Source organism: Lynx rufus, unplaced genomic scaffold (genome assembly GCF_022079265.1).
Source record: "Lynx rufus isolate CCGP_SWC_20201006 ecotype Redwood Valley unplaced genomic scaffold, mLynRuf1.p SCAF_9, whole genome shotgun sequence".
NCBI classification, from domain to species: domain Eukaryota; kingdom Metazoa; phylum Chordata; class Mammalia; order Carnivora; family Felidae; genus Lynx; species Lynx rufus.
This window is the reverse complement of record NW_025814897.1, coordinates 107,462,809-107,486,384: the sequence shown is the minus strand read 5'-3', so window position 1 is coordinate 107,486,384 and position 23,576 is coordinate 107,462,809. Positions and strand designations below refer to the sequence as shown.

Below are 23,576 nucleotides of genomic sequence, written 5' to 3'. Positions count from 1 at the left end.
ATACTTGACGAAAGCAAAATTGTAACTTTATTCAAAATATAAGATTGAAAAGAAAATTAAATATCTTACTGCAATAAATAAAATTCCACTATTATAAAAATGTTTCCAAATGCCAGATGATAAAGTTCCTCCACATCAATGCATCACTGAAATTTCATGTAATAGGATCTGACCTTTTAAAATAGTTTAACTGGAATCTGGGTATTGAGGAAAAAGTCTTTGTAAACTGAGGAATAATAAAGTTTGGTGGTACAGACTGTACTAGTGAGAGAGAAAATATTTGAAGGTGAATGCACATTTACTTCTAATGTAGTAGACAGAGATGGTTTGCATCTATCATTATATACTATGATATAATATTATATAGTACTCAACAAGACCAAATTAAGGGAACAATATAAATGAAGCTCAGCATTATAGGTTAAAAGGTTCAAAACCTGGGACCTCTGGGTGACTCAGTTGAGCATCTGACTTTGGCTCAGGTCATGATCTCACAGTTGGTTGAGTTCAAGCCCCGTGTTGGGCTCGCTGCTGTCAGCACAGAGCCTGCTTTGGATCCTCTTCCCCCTGCCCCCCGCCCCTCCCTGATCACTCTCTCTCAAAAAATTAACATTAAAAAAAAAAGGTTCAAAACCCTGCAATTTAAAGAACTACATTTTTAGTAGTTCATTTATAGGCTACACTTAAATCAGAAACATTCCATGATCTGAGCTACGTATTGTTATTGAACTTACTGGTTACTGTTTCTACCAGTTCAATGCTCAATGGATGAAATCTGGATTAGGTAAAACTGTTTGGGAACCCCTCCCTTCAAACATGAGTGGAACTTTGACATGATCAAAACTGAATCCACCTTACAGGGAATGCTCAACTTACATGATTTATAGAGACTGCACTATCAGATTACTCAGACCAACCATCTTCTAGACAAAAATGGACAAAAAGAATTAGTAATAATTCCACAAATATTTACTAAGTACCTATCATGTGCCAGACACTGCTTTAACTAGACTAAGAGGCTCCTGGGTGGCTCTGTCAGTTAAGTGTCTGGCTCTTGATGTCAGCTCAGGTCATGATCTCACAGTTCCTGGGATTGAGCCCTGTGTCGTATAGAGTGGCTCCGATAGCTTGGAGTCTGCTTGGGATTCTCTCTCCCTCTCCCCCGCTCATGCACGTGCTCTCTCTCAAAAGAAACAAACATTAAAGCAAAAAAAAAACAAAAAACAAAAAAGAAAAGAAACTAGATTAAAAGCAGTGAACAAAACAAAAAAAATCCTTGCCTTTGTGGTGCTCACAGCACAGAGTGGGAGATAGACAGTAAGCAAAATCAACAAGTAAAATGATGATGTGGTGGTAGTGGGCTTGAAGAAATGAAAAAGAAAGCAACCTACACTGATTGGTAATCAGAGAATGTGCACATTAGTGGGAAAAAGCATGTTGGAACTGTTCTAACATGCTTTGTCAGGACACACACTTGTCAGTTTTCCAAGCCTTGTTTATCTTCTTTGAACTCAATATTCTAAAAGTTTCAAGTTAAATATACAATAATCTGAGGTGAAGCTAGAAGATTACATTAGAAATCGTTCTCAGAATACCAGCAAGTCCTGCAATAAATAAACTTCCAATATTCTTTAATTAAGACTCATATGACGTCACTCTTATGCACACAAAAATAACTTTAGTTGTGTTCCTAGTAATTCTGTGACTTAACATATGGGGTGGAGAGTGCTTTCTGGGAGGTTAGCCTTGGGGGGGCAAAGAGAAAGAGCTCAACGCAGTAATCGCGCAGAGGCTGTGACACAGGCGCTAGCTCTCGGCATCAGCAATCAGGCTTTCCCACACGTAGCAAAGTAAGTTAGACCCTCACCTGTGCTTTAATTATCATGTTTAGAATCTCAGCAAATGAAAAGAAGTTTTTTGGCTAGTTGAAACCCTAACAAACTTGGACACAGCTGACTTGTACCAAGACAATGGAAAAAACTGGGCTGGAAGTAAAGAGTTTATAAAGGCATGAAAAAATTAAACAGAATGAAGACCAGCATCTACTAAGCCTTTTTTTAGAACAGCTCCCATAAGCAAGGACTCTTCCAATTAGTGAGTATGGCACTTAATAGTCACTGGTGTTGTCCAAGCCTGCAAAACAGCAGGAAACGCCAGGGAGTTTGAAGCTTGTTAGTTTTTAAAATACTATATACTATAAAACTGCCTGATAGAATAACTTGGGATCCTCTTACATTTCAGGAAATGTCCACTCCCTTTCCTTTTTCAGAAGATCCAACCCTTCACGTGTATTACAAGACTTACAACATTACTCAAAACCACTGTCTGTCAAAAAAATTTTCCTCATTGCGAATATTTGCTCATTTATTTTCTATTATAGGATTTAACGTGCATATTCATTTTCAAGAGTTCTAATTAGTTAAAAATAAGGGGCTATTAACAAAGGGGTTATACACTTAACAGCTTTGTTAAAAAGGGAATTATGTATGTTAAGTGAAAAATATCATAAGCCCATGATGATCATGAGAATGTTCCCAAATTTATCCAGTACTGAGTTCTTTGCTTACCCATATCTTCTTAAGCTCTAAATATTTAGAGGTCTCCATTTGAGTGTACTACCTGAAAAAGACTAGGAAATTAAGTTGGCAGTCATAGTCTAAATTTCTAGACCTCTCCCAGACCACAAATTCCTATTAAAAGATGCAAAATCATTTTATCACATTTACTAATCGCATGGTCTTGGCAAGTTGCTTACTCTCATCTAAAAAAATGGGGATACTAAAGCACCTTACTTGAGAACTGCTGTGAAGGTTCAATGAGTTAATATGTGAGAAGAGCTGAGAACACATCCGGCACTTAATAAACCCTCGGTAAACATCCCCTAACACCTCCACATTCTCGGAAAAAATTCTCCTGACATACAGACTCCATATCATATGCCTTTTTGATAGGGGAGAGTATGTAACACAGAGAAAACTCAGAGTTTTAGACACTTTCCCTCCTACCATTCTCAAATAAAAGGAAGTAATTACTAAGGAGCTTTGATGTATTTCAAAAATCTGAGTGAGGCAACTTCTCAATCAGTTATTGCTCAACAAATGCCTGCGGCATTCCAAGAATCATGCTAGGTTCTGTGTAGGTAAAGACATTTAAGACAGCCCAATACCGAAAAAATTTGAAGCCAATGTTGAAAGAAAACAGAACTTTTCCCATTTTACCACCATCAAGGTCAAAGTACATTTTAGTTCAATGTGCAACTAGCTGAACAGTACAACCACCTGGCCCAAAAACACGGTTTGACACCATCTTTGGCAATCGCTTTCAAATTTTAGAACTGCTAGTCCTTCATGTGTGATCTCTGACTTACTCAGCATTTCCTGAGATGGATACAATCTGCATTACAAGTGTCCTAGGTAATGAACCTGGTTTGAAACCCACAGCCTGTCTGCACTTTACAACTCCCATCCTGTAAAAATCCCACAGGAGATGAGCCTGACACTTCTCTCTCACTCTTGCCCCTGGATGGTCCTCGTCCAGAAGCACAGCTTACACATCAGTGGGGCAAGGGTGGTCCTTTGTGCCTGCTTTAAATGCTTCTACCTACTAATTTCAAAGTATAGGAACTCGAAAATTTGGCTGAATAAGGCAAAAGCTCCATTTGACTAGAGACTTTGGTGTGGGAGTTCTGGAAGAAGTTCCTCTCTCCTATGCCTACAGTATTTTACCTCACAGAACAAGGAGGGGAGTTAAAAATGGCAGAATGAAAAATCAACTTCCAAGTAAGCACTGGGTTCACACCAAGTAAATGCACTGGAATTGAAAAAGGCCCTTCATGTGTTGTTTATCCTTCAAAACAGCTCCTCTTTACTTTTATTCCCCAAACTGCCTTTTCAAAAAAGATTTAGTATTTGTATTTAGGTGTTGGTAACTTAACTACTGAAAACATTGTGATCTAGGAAACAAGTAAACAATAATGTCATCAGAGTTCTTCCTAAAAAGAGTGAATAGCTTAGAATCATTATAGTTACTGTCTGGTTACTCCCCCCACCCCCTCGCCCTCACTAAGGAAATTTATTACTTTTAAGTAAAAGGATAGCTGGAACATGGAAAACCATACACATCAGTGAAGAAATACTATGCATATTCATACAAAGGAGGCTTGAAATATTCAGGTATAGGTTTTCCTACACTTGAATTTTCTCATGTGCACAAAACAGGAAAAGACAAATTCTCGTGCAAAACAGTATCAGCAACTTTCAGCCACAGCATCAAAATAGGAAGTTAGCCAGCAGACACTTTGCAGCCAAGCTAGATTCTAAACAAAAAGTCTCTTTTGTACAAAGAAAAATGTTTTGGTTTTGTTAAAAAAAAGGCTGTAACTGGCAAATTTCTTCCCTCAACACTTGCCCCAAAGTTCAGTGTTTAACTTCCTATTCCAGATGCCTACTGCATTACTCAAATTGAATGCAAATGTTCATTACTGCAAATGTGCTCCCAGCTCTCCAGGGTAGGTGGTTCCTCTCTTTCCCATCTTATTTTCACCTACTTTTCTTCCATGTTTTCTAAAGAAAACCAGAGTATTTTCCAGCCTCCACTCTTATCAAAGGTTTCAAAAGTAGAAACCAAATTTCAGTTTGATTTTGTGCTGACGGAGGGAGCACATATCCCCAATGATACTAAATTATATCACTAACAGCGGTAATATGGTTCAAATAGTAATTTCTGCCTCTTCCCCTGCTCTCATGACTGTAACATCAACCTGAAAATGACACCTCTAAAAAATATCCGCAAACCCTAAACTACGACTAATATACTTTACCATAGGCAGTGTTTATGGGCATGGACTTGGGAGTTCTCCATCTGTCACTCTGTGATCTTGAGCAAGTTATTGCACCATTTTAAACCCAGTGTTCTCATCTGGTAAAAGAGCTAGTAGTGCCTTTTCCTCCATAAAACTGGCTGTGAGGAGTAAATGAGATGGTTCTCATCAAGTATTGAACAAGGTAAAAGCTCAATAAAAATGAGCCACATCCTACGTCTATACCTCTGTTGGTATCCTTATTTTACACTCAGGAAAACACCATGAAAATGTATTCCCCTATTTTGAAATACTCAGGGATTAGGCTGAAATTAAATTCTGCTTGATGAGAAAAAAGGAATCAATAAGAAAAAGACTACAAAGGACGAACTCAGGAGTACAGTTTATTTAAAAAGAAACGGAGGGGTGCCTAGGTGGCTCAGTCAGCTGAGCGTGTGACTCTTGGTTTCGGCTCAGGTCATGATCTCGCTTGGTTTGTGAGCTCGAGCCCCACATCAGGCTTTGTGCTGACAGTGCAGAGGCTGCTTCAGATTCTATCTCTCCCTCTCTCTCTGCCCCTCCCCCCCAAGTAAATAAATAAACTTAAAAAAATAAATAAATAAGAAGAAATGGAGTATTCTATTGTCATTACAAATGTATTTAATAGCTGTCAAAAAGTTTACTTTGCTAATTTATTATTATTTTTTTTTTAATTTTTTTTTCAACATTTATTTATTTTTGGGACAGAGAGAGACAGAGCATGAACGGGGGAGGGTCAGAGAGAGAGGGAGACACAGAATCTGAAACAGGCCCCAGGCTCTGAGCCATCAGCCCAGAGCCCGACGCGGGGCTCGAACTCACGGACCGCGAGATCATGACCTGGCTGAAGCCGGACGCTCAACCGACTGCGCCACCCAGGCGCCCCTACTTTGCTAATTTAAATAGCTGTATACTTCAAAGTAGTACAATTTTATAAACATTATATAATTTTATAAATATTATATAATTTTATTTTCTGTCCTTCCTTTATTCAGTCCAAATTAATGGCAGTTTTTTGTAAATGGGATAGCCCTGAAGGCCAATAATGATAACTATTTTAGGACTGAAGATGTCATTCTTAAATATGAAAACGTCCTACTCAATAACTGCTACATATTGCTTAATATGGTTTAGATACATAAAAGTGAGACACAATTCTCCAAGACTAAATAAATGGTCAAGGGCTATGGAAGCCAGAGACAGATTAGTTAGTTGGGTTGATGCCAGTGATGGACTTAAGGTTCCTCTTTTTTTTGTTTTTTAAATGATTTATTTCTTTTGAGAGAGAGACAGAGAGCCATGAGCAGAGGAGGGACAGAGAGAGAGAGAGAGACAGAGAGAGACAGAGACAGACAGAGAGACAGAGAATCCAAAGCAGGCTCCAGGCTCTGAGCTGTCAGCACAGAGCCCATTGTGGGGCTCAAACTCACAAAACCATGAGATCATGACCTGAGCTGAAGTTGGACACTTAACCAGCTGAGCCACCCAGGTGCCCCTCAAGGTTCCTGGTGGTAGCAGCAGTCACTCTGAAAGTCCTGCGTTGGGCCAGACTGGTCTCAGCTATTCTCCCCAGGGTTTTTAAGCCAGTTAATCAAGGACATCAACATCCTCTTTCCTCATTTTTATTAAGGCATTCTAGAAGCTACCGTTTTTGGCTATTCTAGAATATACCTAATTACTTGCCAAGGTGTTTCCTCAAACAACAGGCTGATCTCTAGACTTGACAATGAAGTAGAGCACCAATTGGGTTACTTTTCCATTACGTGTTTTTTTTTGTTTTTTTTGTTTTTTTTGTTTTTTTTTTGGTTTGTTTTTGCAAGAGAAAAATGTTAGTACTAATACAGGCTAGACTGTATTGATGAGAAAAAGGGAATCAATAAGAAGAAGACTACAAAGGACCAACTCAGGAGTACAGTTTATTTAAAAAGAAATGGAGGGGTGCCTGGGTGGCTCAGTCTGCTGAGCCTCCGTTCCTGGGACCTTCAGGGGTACAGCTTTTTAAACTGTTACTCTACTGGGCACCTGGGAGGCTCAGTTGGCTAAGTGTCTGACTCTTGATTTTGTGGGATCAAGCTCTGTGTTGGGCTCTGTGCTGACAGCACAAGTCTGCTTGGGATTCTCTCTCTGCTACTCCCCACCCCCCTCAAAATAAGTAAATAAGCTTAAAAAAAAACCCCAAAACTGCCACTTTATGATACCCTTTTTAACAATAACATTATCCTAAATCTGCACTGGTCAAAATAGCTATAAGCAAGAAGGAAAAATGGCAAATCTATTTTCTTTTACAAACTCACTATGCCACTGAAGTCTACTTAAACCTTAGTTTTTAATTAACAAAATCCTTTATTTACCTCCATTCTACTTGAATGTATGTGTATTTTTCCTAACAGGACCTAAAATAATTTTTGAAGCTATGACACTTATCTTGTCAACATTCCATATGTTAGGGATGTTGTGCTTGGCTTACACTGTTACACTATTTACGATATCAGGATATCAATTATCCCCTTTTTGAAAAAAGTGACTAAAAGTTATAAGCATGAAGAATTTATTTTTAAAAGATCTCAAATATTTACAACAGAGAGAATGTAATGATTTGTTCCATTTACACTATGATATTTTTACCAGTTTATCTTCCAGAGTAGAATACATGTAACACCTACTTGCCTAAATTATTAAATTTCTCATAAAGAAAAAAAATTAAAAATATCATTTGGTTGGGCTCCAGATGTTGACTCTCTTTGTAGATTTCAGTTATTTTCTAGTATTCACAAAATATCTATCTTTTAATATAAATGCTTAATTAAAAAAATTTTGTTTAATGTTTATTTATTTTTGAAAGAAACAGAGACATAATGTGAGTGGGTTGGGGCAGAGAGAGAGGGAGGCACAGAATCTGAAGCAGGCTCCAGGCTCTGAGCTGTCAGCACAGAACCTGATGCGGGGCTCGAACTCACAAGCTGTGAGATCATGACCTGAGCTAAAGTCGGACGCTCAACCGACTGAGCCACCCAGGTGGCCCATATAAATGCTTAATTTTAGAGGTCATGATTTGACCCCAAGATACCCAAATTCACACAATGAGACACATTACAAAGGGGCTGGGGGGGGATCTAATATTATCAGTCTGAATTAAAAGCAATAAATTATTTACCATGCTTTCTAAGAAGCAGATTAAACCCCTGAAAAAATATACTTGTTCACTTTATCCCATTATATTTTTATTCTTATAAGGTCAAAGTCTTCCTACCAAACCAGCAGTCACACTTTGCATCTACAGATGGGACAATTCCAGCAGGGACAATAATCTGTTTGCACAGGGCTTCTCAGACCTATCTAGTGAGTTTAATTACCTTTTTTTAAAATAAGCGTTTTCCATTGACCTATATTTTAGGTCAAGTACAACCACAGAAATGAAACTGTACTTTATTATCAGTGCAAATGTGCTCTCCCTTGCAGATTCTTGGTAGTGCTACCCCCACATACAGCTATCACACTCCAATTCCCTTCTTCACTGGCTGGGAAATTAAACAAACAAGCAACCCCACAATCCCTAGAAAACAAGCCTTGCTTTTCAAAAAGTCAACTGACTTGTTCAATGTCCCTAGGCAATTTGGTACGAGCCTAGCTCTTGGGACAAATCTCAGATAAATTCACACTAAAGTACTCTAGCTAGGTTGATGGATTAGCAGTTCAGCGGAAGCACACTTTTATACTGTCTTTCCAAATCTACTACCTCTCTAAACCAGTTACATAACTGCAAATCAGTAAGTTAAATGCATCCTGCAGTGAGTTGTTTTCTGAGCCACAATTCTGTCTGCTCTAAATTCTGTGGCTGAGTTTATAACCTTTAAGAAATGCTCAAAACTATACCTAAAGCTTTTGCTCTGTTAAAAGAGTCCACCTACCTAGCCTTAATCTATTAACCTTTACAGGAAATCCAATGCAAACTGCTAAATATGAAGAATTGGTTTACAGATTTTATCTCAAGGGATTTGGGAGCAATAGAAAACTTGTGCCTCATATCCCCAGTTACAGCCTCTTTCTCAACATTTTTCTTTTATAAATGCACACAAAAAAATGACAGACTTGCCTTGTGAGGTCGAAAATAGAGATACAGGCTGAGAGGAAGAGGAAGAAACAAAGGAATCTGAAAGAAAATATACAGCGTGAGAATTTGACAACCTCACACAGGAATTTTAACTTCAACTCTCCTTTTTTTTTTTTTTTTTTTTGGCCAAGCATCATAATTTCATTGGGTTTGAGCAAGATGGGAAAACTCAAATCTTTACTTCCATTTACTGTTTTCACTCACCTGGCAGCAAAACCTTATTTCATTTTCAAGATGCATTTCTAAAAGTTAATTTAATTTTTTGGATCAAATATTCTCACCCTCAGAGAACGAAAAGAGGAACCCCTAGCATTTTAAAACAAATATAACCTCAAGAAAGATGATACTCCCCTGCAAGTCTTTTTGGGAAAGAAAAAATAAGAATCTTAGTACTAATTGATATTTCCTTTTAACTATTTTCAACTGCATTTGAAGAGTTAGTCACTAATATGAGCATTTAAAGTTATATACTTGGCAAATAAACAAAGTGGACCCTGATTACGTTAAAAAAAATCACAAATAATCCACTAGGCAAATAGGACTACATGAGAAACCTTCCACCTTCTAAAATTATACTCCTCTAAATTTGGCAACATTTATCAGAATTTTAAATGCATGTACTATCCCCACCAACCATCAGCATTCTTTTGAATTTGGCCAGTTATACTTCTAGGAATATAACATAAAATATTGTCACAGAGTATAAAAACATGTTTATAAGAATATTTATAAAAGCAGTGGTCATAAATATTAGGAATAATCAAAATGACCACCAACAGGAAACTAGTTACATCCAAACAATGGAATACTTGCTGCTATGAAAAAGAAGAAAGGCACAGCTATGTATGTTGATACAGTTGATGAAAAAGCAAAGGGCAGAGATATATACATATGCCCCCGTTTGTTAACTGGCAACAAAGGGGACTAGCAAAAGGGACTTTAAGGTTTGAGGTGGGGGAGATTTGCTTCTAACTACAACCTTTGGCCCTTTAAAAAAAAACAAACAAACCAAAGCATATAAGTTATCTTTTCAGTAAATACAGAAAAAAAGTTAATAAAAATAGCATGGGAAAAGCAACCTCCCCCCAAATGCCCCTAAACATACTGGCCTTTACTTGTTACCTCCTTTTTTCCTTGCAATTATAAACATGTTTTTACAAACATTAGAAATAAAATGGGGGAGATTGCTTTAAAGGACTGGGCTATAGCTATACTGTAAGTACTTAGTCAACAAATATGGAGAACATAACACCAAGACAGTTTAGTGGACAAGTAGCAGTAATTCAGTAACTCAAGACCAGACTTTTAAAATTCATTGCTTTTTAATCATCTTAAGATAAAGCACCACATTTGCCACTACAAATGAAAAACTGTTTTCCGTTATTTATTTTTTTTAGTAATCTCTACTCCCAACGCGGGGCTCAAACTCACAACCCTGAGATCAAGAGTTGTACACTCCTCCAACTGAGCCAGCCAGGAACCCCATCTCTCTTCTTTTTAAAGCAAGCATTTCTATAGGTTTCTTTAATGTTTCCAGATGGGTTCATCCCTATATGCATTTACCTTCAACATTAAATCTCCACCAGATGATGAGTTTAAATTTGAATAAGCAAAAACCAAATGCTGAAAAAGCCCAATGCCAAAAATGATCCTATGAATTTGCCCATCCACCTCCACCTAACACCCCCTCCTATGGAAAATTTTAACACACAAATTCTTATGCATCACATCTACTCTGATACAAAACACAGATAACCAGTAACAATTTGCCAAAACAGATCCTGTGAACTTGCCTATCTACCTCTACCTAACATCCCCTCCTAATGGAAAATTTTAACATACAAATTCTTATATATATGACATTCCATTCATATATATACATATATTCATACATATATGAAAAGATATACATGAAAATGTTAACTGGATGGTACTACTCACTGGTTTTTAATTTTCTTTGTATTTTTTTCTTGAATTTTGTTATAGACATACATTTTTCAAGAATTCTAAATTTCTAATTTCTAATTGCCCTCTCCTTACAAGGAACAGGTAAGCAACCTTAGAGGAGAAAAAGGACACCTCAAATGGGATCTCTAACAGGTCTTCCAATAAAATTTTAGTGAATAATCTTTTTAGTCTTCACACCACTAGATTTTTAATCCTCGTAAGACTTTAATCTGCAACTGTCAAAACTACCACACACACACACACACACACACACACACACACACACATCATGCCACTTTGAAAACAGGTTGTTCCATTTACTGAGTCCTGAATGCTGATAGACACTGAACTAAATACTTCTATGCATATTAAATGAAATCGTTACAAACCTCACTTATGATTTAAAAAAAAAAAAATGAAAACCTGAAGCTTGTGTCAAGAATCAGTATTCAAATCCACACTTTTCCTGGAAGTCTGTGCCTTTCTTTTTATACAATTCTATCCACCAGTCAGATTACCTATCTTATATGCTAGTTACCTAAAAATTTACTAGTCAAGTTTATGTTTTAAAACTTCACCAGACCAGTAAAATAAGATCTTGTCCCCTACCTTTTAACCCTTCTCTCCCTAGCAGCATACTGAGTGGGTGAGAAGTGGAAAAACAGGTGCAAAGAGAGCAAAAGGGCACACTAGAGTAGGTTTTCAAATCTGTGTCAAGTCTGTGCCAGATACTGTTGGGGGCAGAGGGAATAGGAAGAGAGGTGCTTTGGACTGTACATGAGACTTCAGTTTTGATTTATTATTGAGGGAAAATAAACCAAATAAATCTCACTGTTTGAATTTTCTAACCCCCATTAAAATATTATTCCAACAAATTATTTATTTTAGTGACAGCTGTCCTTCAACACCAGCAGAATACAAACTATATTTTTACACAGAGAAACAAGGTTCGGTTATTAAGGCATCTTTCAATACATAAGGAAAAGTAGTATTTGAAACTTTATCTAAAACTCATATAATGAAAATTAGAAATCCATCAGCTCTTTCAAACATCTTTCTCTCTAACGTTAAAATTAAATATTCTTTTCATTACTTAGTTTTCCTGTTTGCCTATAAAGGTAGGCTCCTCGAAAAGGGTTTCTATTCTTTCTCGTGACCACAATTCCTGATGATAACTCACATCATTATGAGTTATCATAATGCCCTCTCTCCTATCAGAATTCTAATCAGAATTCCAGGGATAAGCAGACCAATTTTTTCCCCAAAATTTATTCCATTTTTCCCGTATATTTTTTCTATTACTGCATCACTGAAGAGAAGTAGTGAAAGTGGGCCTCCTTCCCTCTCCCAAAGCAATTCTGATTTCATGATTAAGGGTTTCTTTAAAACAAACTTTTAATTTTAGAATAATTTTAGATTTACAGAAAAGGCCCAAAGGTAGTAGAGTATTGCTTTATATCCAGTGCTCACTTTCTCCCATTGTTAACAAGTTATCTTAATATGGTGGTACATTTGTTACAATTAATGAACACTGATACATTTCATTAATTTTTCCCTAAAGCCCTTTTTCTGTTCCAAAATCCCATCCAGGATACCATATCACATTTTGTCATCAAGTCTCCTTAGTCTCTTTTAGACTATGACAATTTCTCAGACTTTCCTTGCTTTTGATGGTCTTGACAGTTTTGAGGGAGCATTTGTCAGATACTTTACAGAATGTCCCTCAATTTGGGTTTGTCTCATGTTTAGATGTTCTTCTCATGGTTAGACTGGAGTTTTGGGTTTTGGGGAAGACTACAACTTAGGTGAAGGGTCCTCCTTCTAACGTATCAAGGGTATCTACTATCTCAATATGACTTATCACTGAAGATGTTAACCTTGATCCCTTGGTTGAGGGAGTTTGCCAGGTTTCTCCAGGTAGTACTTCTCCCCCATCCTTCCACACTGTACTCTCTGGAAACCAAGTCACTAAGCACTTCCTACTTTAAGTCTTTTATTAGAACACTAAAAGAGTTGGGTTTCTTTGTACATTTATGGAATAAATGTATATATAATCCAAGAGAAGAACAATCAGAACTCTTGTTGCAAAAGAAACATAATTAGAAAGTCTAACAGAAACTAAATGGACGGTGTTAATAGGAAATTGGCTACAAATATTTTAATGACCCAATTTCTAAAACAGCACTACATTTACTTTTAGAAACGTCTTACCCTTCTCCAAATAGTATTCAAGATCAATGTAGTGAATCAAAATCTCATTTTTTTTTAGGAATGAGATGGAAATTAGACTTATTTTAACATATTTAAAAATCCTGACACATCAGACTAGCCTACCACTGAGTCCTTATTCGAAATGGAGTCTAACACACCAAAATGTGGCATTCAGGTGGTTACAAAACAGAGACTTTTCTGGATTAAAACCATTAGTGAAAAATACCTCAAGTCCAGACGTAAAGAAGCCAATCTTAAACACAAGATATATTTATTACAGATACAGTTTTATGGGCTTACATAAAAACCCTCTTCTTAGCACCTATGTCAATGTATCAATTTCCACAGGAATAAGTTTTTTACAAAACTCCTAATTTGATTTTCAAAAACCAAACATTCCTCATCTGTGGTTTATGAACAATTTCATAGCAGTTCATGAACTCTGTGAAAGCTTATGCACTACTTTGTTTATATGCCTGTTTTTCTGGGAATAAAATGTCTCCAACCATTCATTTCATAAATATTTATTAAACACCTATTATAAACCAAGGACTAGTTTTAGTTGCTTAACAAAAATGATTAGTTGTTCATCCAAAAATATCTGAGGGCCTGCTTTGCACCAGGTCCTGCTCAGATATTAGAAATAGAGCAGTGAATGGGGCACCTGGGTGGCTCAGTCAGTGAAGCGTCCGACTTCAGCTCAGGTCATGATCTCATGGCTCATGAGTTCAAGCCCCATGTCAGGCTCTGGGCTAACAGCTTGGAGCCTGGACCCGGCTTTGGATTCTGTGTCTCCCTCTCTCTCTGACCCTCCCCCCATTCATGCTCTCTCTCTGTCTCAAAAATAAATAAACGTTAAAAAAAAAAAAAAAAGAAATAGAGCAGTGAAGAGGCGCCTGGGTGGCTCAGTCGGTTAAGCATCTGACTCTTGATTTTGGCTCAGGTCATGATCTCATGGTTCGTGAGATTGAGCCCTGCATCAGGCACTGTGCTGACAGCACAGAGCCTGCTTGGGATTCTCTCTCTCTCTCTGCCCCTCCCTCCTCTCTTTCTCTCAAAAAATTAAATAAATAAATATTTAAAAAAAAAAGCAGTGAATAAAACAGCAAAAATCTCTACTCTGATGGAACTCGCATCTAGTGTGGAAGACAGACAATAAACAAAGTAAGTCAGATCATATACTATATAAATATAGTAAGATTGTGACAGATATGACAGATGGTAAGAAATATAAAGCAGTGGAGCCCTATAAGGTGTTTTTTCTTGTTCGATTTAGATAAGGTGGTCAAAGACCTAAAGAAAGTGAGGGAGTGAAAAGCTGTGAAGATATATGGGGGCAGAGCATCCTAGGCAGAGTGAACAGCAAATAACACTCTGAGGTAGAGGAGTGTTCCTGGTGTGAACAGTAAGGAAGCCACTGCAGCTGAAGCTGGGTGAGCAAGGGGGAGGGTGAGACCGGCATTGACTCTTGAGTGTGATCAGAAGCTACTGGAGCATTTGCCCATGAGTGACATGATCCGACTTACGTTTTTCACAGGCTTACACCATCTGCTGTATGGAATACAGACTGAAAAGAGGCAAGGGATAAAGTATAAAGACCAGTTAGGAGGCAAATGCAATAATCCAGCGGAGCTATGATAGCAGCCTGGGCCAGGGTAACAACGGAGGTCAAGAAAAATGGTTAGACGCTGGATATGTTCTGAGCATAGAATCAACAGGATTTGCTGATGTTATATGAAGGAAGGAGTCAAGGATGACTTCAAGTTTCTTGATTTGGGCAAAATATGGAGAGAATGACTGTTTACTGAGATGCACGAGACTGTGAGAAGAACAGACTTATAAAAGATCAGGAGTTCAAGTTTAGACACAGTAAGTATGAGATGCCCATAGACATGAAGACTGAAGATAAAGATTTGGAAGTCACCAATTTATGGATGGTATTGCAAACCACAAGATGGCTCTCATAAATGAGACCAGAGCACAGAGAAAAGTTCTGAGAAGTAAGTCCTGGAACACTCTAAATTTTAGACGTTGGGGAGACAAAAAAAGAATTAGCAATATGAAATCCCAATAATAAGGAAATCCACAGAGTCAGAAAGATTAGTGGTTGCCAAGGAATGAAGGGAGGAATGGAGAGTGACTGCTACAGGTACAGGGTTTCTTTTGGGGGTGATGAAAATGTTCTGGAACTAGACAGTGGTGATAGTTGCATAACCTTGGGTATACATATATATATATATATATATATATAAACATTTTAATATGGTGCTTTTTATGTTATGTGAATTGTATCTCAAAAAAAAAAAAAAAAGGAGAGGGGAAAGAGGAGGAGAAGAACTAGCAAAAGACACAAAGGAGGAGCAGCCAGTGATAGAGCATGTGGTGTCGTGGAAGACTAAAGGAAAAGTATTATTTCAAAGAAGAAGCAAGTGACCAATTTTACCAGAAGCTGCTGATAGGGCATTTCAGATGAGGACTAAGAAGTGGCTATTGGATTTAAAATGTGGAAAATAACTAGTGAGCACAACAGAAGTTTCTATAGAAAAGCAGAGCCATACGGCACATGGCTTAGGAAGCATGGGATCAAAAATTAAATTTTTTAAAAATTTATTTATTTAAATTTGTTAGTTTAACATACAGTCAGAAATTAAACTTTTTAAGTTCAACCAATAACTGAAGTGAAGAGGGTGACTGAAAGATTTTTATCACAGGTTGTTTCAAATTTTAAAGAGAGGCAGTATGTGTATTCAAAAGAGAACCAGGGGCGCCTGGGTGGCGCAGTCGGTTAAGCGTCCGACTTCAGCCAGGTCACGATCTCGCGGTCCGTGAGTTCGAGCCCCGCGTCAGGCTCTGGGCTGATGGCTCAGAGCCTGGAGCCTGTTTCCGATTCTGTGTCTCCCTCTCTCTCTGCCCCTCCCCCGTTCATGCTCTGTCTCTCTCTGTCCCAAAAATAAATAAACGTTGAAAAAAAAAAAAATTAAAAAAAAACAAAAGAGAACTGAATTGGACCCTCAATCCCTTAGTTTTATTCTGCCCTCAACTTTACGGCAACAAACGTTTAGGCATGTCACTTAATCTCCCTAAGCCTGATTCCTCATCTGTAAAATGACACTTATATCACTATCTATGTCATAGATAGACATAACACAAGTCTTTCTCTTATTGAATATAGCTTCCAGAGATACAGATATCTGTTTTACCTGCCTATCTCCCAAAGAGCTTTACTATATGCTCAAACATTTGTTAAGTCAATGTATGGGCACAACTTACACTATAAAGCAATACACAAAGATAAGATATAAAAATCAAATATTTCTATCTCCTATGTAAAAGACACTGCATTGCTGAAATGCTTTCAGGTAACAGGACAAAAGGGCATCTGTATCAGTTTTGCTAAAAAAGTTTTCCAGGATACCCTTCAATATCCTTAAGGGCAAGGTGCCAATGAGGAACGTGTCAGAAAGCTCCAACCGCCTCTTCTGGTTAGGTTATGATGATATGCTTACAGGGAGAAATAAAACAGCTGATTGGAGAAAATAGGTAAGTATGTTTCTTCGAAATTAAAAAAGAAAATCATAAGAGAAGGCTACCTTCTGACACACCCTTTCCTAATAAAACAAACACCAATCTGATACAGTATTTAAAGGGATTCTCTCTGAAACTGCACTATCACAGAGTAAAAATGTCTTACATAAGTCACAAGAATGCAGTAAAAGACTTCAATGACGCAATCACAAGCAATACTGATTATAGCAAACTTACGTGGCATATACAATTTTTCAAAACATGTGTAGCATACTCAATGACCAAAAATAATTCTAGAATTAACAGCTGTAATAAATGAACTGAGTAAAAAGTCAAGTCAGTTTCCTGGGCAGCTTCTGAATAAGATAATTATGTAAACATAATATCAACTTGATAATTTTTATCTAAAAAGCTTTACTATTAAATTAATATATTTTTCACAAGCCTATGAAGTTTTGGAGGCAGTTATAAAATTCATCATTAACAGTAAAGCTGAACATAAACTATTAAGCACATACAACAAATATGTGTAATTATTCATTTATTTGGAGCCTTTTATAATTCCACTTGGAATTACAAAAATGGTTAAGTTCTAGGATTACTGCTAAAGGGAAGTGCTTTTCTATAGAACAAACAGCCTCAAAAAAACTGGAAACCTTAACTCTCCCTAAACTTCAATGACATGTCACCAACTCCCTCACTACTAAACTTCATTTACAAGTGCTTGAAACACACACAGGATTAAAGAGGTAAGTGAGCCCCTCCCCCCAAATAAAATAAAATAAACCAGTGAGTCCTAGATCAGGATGAGTATATAATTTCCTTACCAGAAAATACAATAAAAGCAATAGTATTCATCTTATTTTGTTTTTAGGCCATCTCAAATTATAAAAATTTAAAAACACTGATGTACTTACCAGCAATTTTCATAAACAATCATCTAGAAATTTCAATTTAGGGTTAAGGTATGCTTGTCACACATGAGAGACTAGATTAGAGTGGTTAAACTATTTGTGAATGTGACTCTAAAAGAAAACAGTATTAAAAGAAACATTTTATTTCTGGGGAATAAAAACCATCCAAGTCAATAGGCAAATGTAAACCATACTGACATGACCATTCTTGCTGTCTCCTGCACTCTTTCTTGCTTTCGCTGACAGTGTATTGTAACACACTTATGGTCAGAATGCTGCAGAAAATACTTAAGCATATATTTTTAAGCTTTATTTAAGTAATCTCTACACTTCACGTAGGGCTCAAGAGTTGCATGCTCTTCTGAATGAGCCAGCTGGGCGCCCCAATACTTAATCATACTGATGTCATGCCAAGCTATCTACAAAACACGGCTGCCCCTCACCTTCCTTTTAACAGACTGGCTGAGTGAAAAGGGCTGGTAGCTTAGAAGACATTAATGTGAAGGGTCAAAAGCTGCAACACCCACTTTTATAAAGAGGAAAGTGGTGTAAGATCTTCCTTCATTGTGAGGAAGATGATGATTTCTCACTTGAAATTCAACTGACATTTTTTATCTATGTGCAAACAGTTTGTAACCTGCAAATAAATGAATCAAATATTAGGTACTCTTATTCAGTGAAAGTGAGGATTTAAGGGCACAAAGCAAATTTGCCTAGGTCATATTGCTGAGGCTCAGGATATGCACAAGGTCATACAACCATTAAAAGAATCAGGCTTGAAATCTATATGCCTTTGGAGCTCAAATCTGCATGTTTATCACCATGTCATACTGCCACTGATAATGTGACATGAATATAATACAGTTAATGTCAGTGTTAAACAGGTAGATTCCTTCCTAAGGGTTAAGATGGAAAATACAAATTACATACTTATATTTGATTGACATAATAGAATAAACTGTGAAAGTGATGCCATAAAAAGTACACAGGACAACTAAGCTTCACGAGTGAGAAAAGAAGGATTTAAAGCAAAAACTTTTTTTTAACTGTCCAAGCTGTTTTTGCTTTGAGTTAATTTCCATGAACAGATACAAGAAATGTAGCTTTATTCTGGCATCATGATATTCAGAGCAATAATAAAGGACAGTCTCTGTCAAGTTGTAGGATTTTAAACACTATTAATCGCTTTAAAAAGACAGTAAACCTTCAAAGTTCAGACACAGTATCTATACTTGGTGTCTAATAAAGGCAATCCCCCTTCTGAAAAAACACTAAATGTTTAAGTTTCTTTTACCTTGACCTCAAATTTCTGCCTTTGAGATCTTTGATTTTCTTCAAAGGCAGAAAATCGGGATGCCAATTCTGGCCCTTGACCACCTTCTCCCAGCATACTCTGCTGGCTGCACTAGCACCTGGGCACTAGACCAGAGAGTGTCATCACTCATTCTCTACCTTTAGGTAGTAACTAATATTTCTAAAAGCTGTTACTAGACAGGTCAGTTGAGACAAAACTTTTTCCTGCAGGACACCAAGCGACCACCCTTTCCACATTTTGAAAGTCTCTTAAACCAAGAGGAGCTTGGTGAAAGAATGTGAAAGCTGAAGGCTGACATCAATCAACACTTGTAGACTTTTTAAACAATCGAGGTAGATTTTTAAATGTCCATTTTAAATAGGTTAAATTGTGGAATAACAAACTTCACCTTATTTTCGTAGTGCAGAAGCCTAGGACATTTCCTTTGAGATATGGAGAAAACATTCTACAAGGGGGAAGAGCTTCTCCAATGGAATGATTAAGCACACATTACAGTATCTTAAGCTCAACTTTTCAAGTAGTGACCCGACCAATGAGGCCCACCAAAACTGTATGAATGCTTTTTAGATAATATTAATACCCATCTACAACAAATGAGAACTTAAGTAAGACAGCGTATCTATCTATTTTGCAGGTGAATCAAGAATTCAAAATCACGAAGAATCAAAAGGTCTATACAAAAGGGCCAACAACCAAACAGTAAGCAATGACAAGTGATTAAATCCAAAACACCAAGTTGCTAAGTTATAGGGAAGCTGTTGTTCATCTGGACCTTTGCCCAGAACACAAAAATTTGGAGGAGAAACGCTGGCCGTTTAAAGGGAACAAGGGTTCTAAATTTGCTGCCTCATTCCTTTATCTGGACAGCTAATCTTGACCTTGCAGAAGCTTCCTCTGATATCGTCTCTATCAAAATGGCCATAACCACACTGGAAAATCCAACAGGGTCCCAAAGCTCTTATGTGGAAATCCAGTGTTCAAAAAACTAGAGAAAAGGGGCACCTGCCTGGCTCAGTTGGTGGAGCATCCAACTCTTGATCTTGGGGTCGTGAGTTCGAGCCCCACTTTGGGTGTAGAGATTAAACAAAACAGAACATCTAGAGAATATTTAAAGCCAAGATCAGAAATCCCACGTTCTTTAGAACAATCAACCCAAGATTCTGGCAATGGAGACAACGGAATATTTTAAACCCGCTCAAAATCCTTTAAGGTAACTAAATGCAGAACAAAATTGTCTGTACTTTCCCCGGGTTATGGCCCCCTTCCTTTGACGAAAAGGTTTTTTTTTTCTTTTTTCTTTTTTTCAAAGACTGAGTTCCTCTAAGAACCACCACCTGCTCATGGTGCATTTTTTTTTTTGCCCTCAAGAAGGCATCTGCACTGCAGATCTCTGCACGAGGGGAGCTTGCCAGCCAGCTCCCACCAGCAGGCAAACGCGTATACAATGGAAACTAAAAGCGGCCTGCAGCTTGCCTCCTAGTCTTTCACAGAGAGACAGAAGAAGGGGGTTCAACCAGCTCCTGCTTTGTCTAATTTTTCTCCCCCTCCCCCCTTTCTGCGCTAAACACTCCCCTTTGTTACACTGCGATCAATAATGGCCCATAGAGAGCATGAAATCAAAATGTGTTGATGGCTTGGCATGACTCTATTATCTTCTAGAATATAAGCAATTGATTGCTTGTCCCCACCCCCACGCCGCGCCAGTGAAGAGCGGGCTGTGTTGCAGATGCAGCCACGGATCCATCTTGGACCATCAGCTGCTCCCTCCCAAATCTTCCCGGAGCTATTCTCATCACGCCTCCTCTCACCTCGGAGCCTCAGAAAAGCGAGCATTTAGGGAGTCCAACCACAACAAAAATTACAGGCGCAGGAAAAGAGCATAGAAAACGGCTACCATGTTTCCATCAAACGTCCTGATCCTCCTCCCCCACGGGAAATCAAAAAAATATTTCTATATTTCTGGAAGACTACCACGAATTTCCGACTATGTCAACACCTGTCTGTAAACCCGCAGTGCAACCTTTGCACCATCATCTCTTCAAAACCCTAGCCAGCTCGCTCTCCTGCAACCAACCTGCCCCAATCCTCTCAATCTCTCTAATCCTCCACTAAATCACCCCGGTTCAGCCGACGGCTCCCCCGAAATGGTGTTTCTCCCCCACCTGCTGTGCCTCGGCGTTAACGCCCACTCCCCAGAATATCTCCCCGCCCCCAACCTGTTTGCCTCACACCCCGTTATTTCCTCACCGCCTGCACCACCTTACTCTCCCCTCCCCCTTAGCCCATTTTCCACCCGCTCGTAACCGGGGGCTGAAGCCTCCGGTAGGCGAGGGTCCTTTGCCTTCCCTGACACTCCAACGTCCCCCCCAACCCCCCAAGGGCGGGGTTCCCCGGAGCGCCTCACCCGCACAGGAGGAGCCGCAGCTCTTCGCCCCCAGGGCGGGGCAGGCTCCAGGGCTCCCGCCGCCGGGCGCCGAAGGCTCGGCCCCGGAGGACGACGACGAGACGGACGGAGACTGAGTGGCCGCCGACGGCTCCGCCATGGCCGCGCGAGCAAGGGCAGGAGAGGGGTGAAGAGAGATGTGGGGCGGGAGAGAGGGAGGGGAAAGAAAACAATCGGGCAGCTGGCTCTCGGAAGTCCCTTCGCTCCTCCTGCTCCGAGGACAGACTCCGACAGACTGACTGACTCAGCCGAGCGCAGCGAGAGGGTGGGAGGGCGAGCGCGAGCGCGCAGGCGCACAAAAGGCTCCCGGGCGGGCGGCGGTTGGGTCTAGGCGCCCAGCGACGCAGGGCGCAAGCGCAAGAACTGTCCCTCCGCGCTCCTACAGGGAAGGAGGGGCAAAACTGGCTTCACCAAGCGCGGGCGCGAGAGGCCGGGGTGGGCCGCGCCCCTCCGGGAACAAGACGCAAGGGGGCGTGGCCAAAGGCCAAGCCCCGCCCACCACTGCGGCCGAAGTGGGAGGGGGCCCCGCAGGTTAGTATTTCTTCATAACTCCTTATGTGAATGTGTCAGGGTCGCCGGATTATGGGTTTTAACAACAGAAGTTTCTTTGCTTCCATTAGCTGGAGAATGTCTTTCCCATAAATTCCAGAGCGGATGTCTTTTGTCTGATGCGTTCCTGCCTGTGACGCCAATGAAAAGTGAAAACCGGAATGTGGATATAGGCCCACTGTGCAAGGTGCTTTATTAATTTTTCTGGATGTGTCGTAATCTCTGAGGCAGAGATGGCACGGTCTCCCATTTGGTAGGTGGAGCAAGATGCTATACAGAATGAAAAACTATTACTCATTCTAGTCACATTCCAATGCAGCCAACAGAACCTGCTTCATATTCTTACCTTGTTTCTGTTCCCAAAGAGGGGTCCACCTTGGGTCTTAAGGTTGTCCTTTCCTCCAAATAGGCTATCAAGTAAAGAAGACATATTTTGAAGAAAAAATAGCTGAGCTAATGAGAAGAAGAGCCCGGAGATAACATCCTGGCTGCGGTTATGGGGGGATGGTAAAATGAGGTATTGAGAATATGCCACAAAATACATACAATTGAATTTTATCCATAGCCTAAATGGAGTCTTTAGTAGAAAATTTATTTGAAGCCAGATATCTAGCTTATACTGGATTTTGTTCGTTTTTGTTTTGTTTTGTTTTGGTCTCCTCTTTGGTTGGATTGTGAAATTCAAAGCCTTCTCCATACACGTGATCAAAATACTTGAAATGTGCATGATTCTTTTAAAAAGGGGAATGTAAACTGGAAATGGCAAAAATCAAAACTGTAGGCCTTGTGATTGCTAAAGCAGCAATCGATGACCTGAAGGGCAATTGCAAGATCAGCAGATCCTGTAGAGATGCAGCCTCACGAAGGGGGAGGTGGTATGCCAGGCAGCAACAGAAAGGACGAGTGATCTGACCATTGGAAATCTTCTAGAACAGGAAGTAGACTACATCTGCCCTTGACACTTTTTAAGGTCAGGTAAAGCCCAGATAGGAAAAAAACTGGCCATTGCAAATGCTCTGGAAAAAAAGGCCCAGAAGATATTTCCCAAAATAATACGTGGCAAATATCTTCCTCTGACACTTACGGCATCAGTTGATAATGCAGCAATCTGTCCTTTAGATGACAAAGGGAAATAGAAACCAATCTGATAACCAAGCCAGTTATCTACCCATTCTGATAAATGCATAAACTTTAAAAATGTATGCTATTCGATGCTGGATAAGAAAATGAATGAGGCTGGTCCTTAGCCCTGACAGCGATTGCTAGGCTCTTAAGGAAAGGAAAGGAAACCTGTTTTCGTGGTAACTAGAAGTAGAGAAAAGAAGCTAAAAATAAAGGCACGGATGTCTTGGTGGTCCTTTCATACTCTTAAGATTTCTTCCGTAAGAGACCTTTGTGCTAGGTCCAATTCCTGAAACTTTTTCTTTCCTGCTCCCTCTTGCTGTACCAGTAAACTTCCCTGAGACTGACTCTTGCGTGAGATGTTATTTGTATCTATGATTTGTTCCACAAATGTTTACTGATCACCTGCTGAGAGAATGACACCATCCTGGGGAATGTGGAGGAATCAAAAAAATATGTTTGTCCTGTCTTCAATGAGCTTACAAGCTGGTTGGGGCTTGAAAATACTCGCATAAAAATAAAAATTAAATGGCAACCAAAACAACCCCAAACAACACAGAACTGTAGTGTTCTGATGAGATGGCAACTCAGTTGTATGAATT

At 39.1% G+C, this 23,576-nt stretch overlaps 2 protein-coding genes across 2 annotated transcripts in view; one reads left to right on the top strand and one right to left on the bottom strand.

Moving 5' to 3' along the window:
- LOC124505276 (reticulon-3) overlaps positions 1 to 21,540 on the bottom strand; it is a 61,004-nt gene extending 39,464 nt beyond the window's left edge. The window contains exon 1 of the mRNA XM_047071177.1: positions 21,265 to 21,540. Coding sequence (XP_046927133.1) covers positions 21,265 to 21,403 — 139 coding nt within the window. The 5' untranslated portion in view covers positions 21,404 to 21,540. The remainder of the gene's footprint in view (positions 1 to 21,264) is intronic.
- Positions 21,402 to 23,321, top strand: LOC124506106 (translation initiation factor IF-2-like). Its single transcript, XM_047072095.1, has 4 exons — positions 21,402 to 21,430; positions 21,689 to 21,834; positions 21,924 to 22,039; positions 22,262 to 23,321. Exons 1-4 carry the CDS (start codon positions 21,402 to 21,404, stop codon positions 22,271 to 22,273), a joined length of 303 nt encoding a protein of 100 aa, XP_046928051.1. The 3' UTR covers positions 22,274 to 23,321.
- Positions 23,322 to 23,576: the final 255 nt, after the last annotated feature.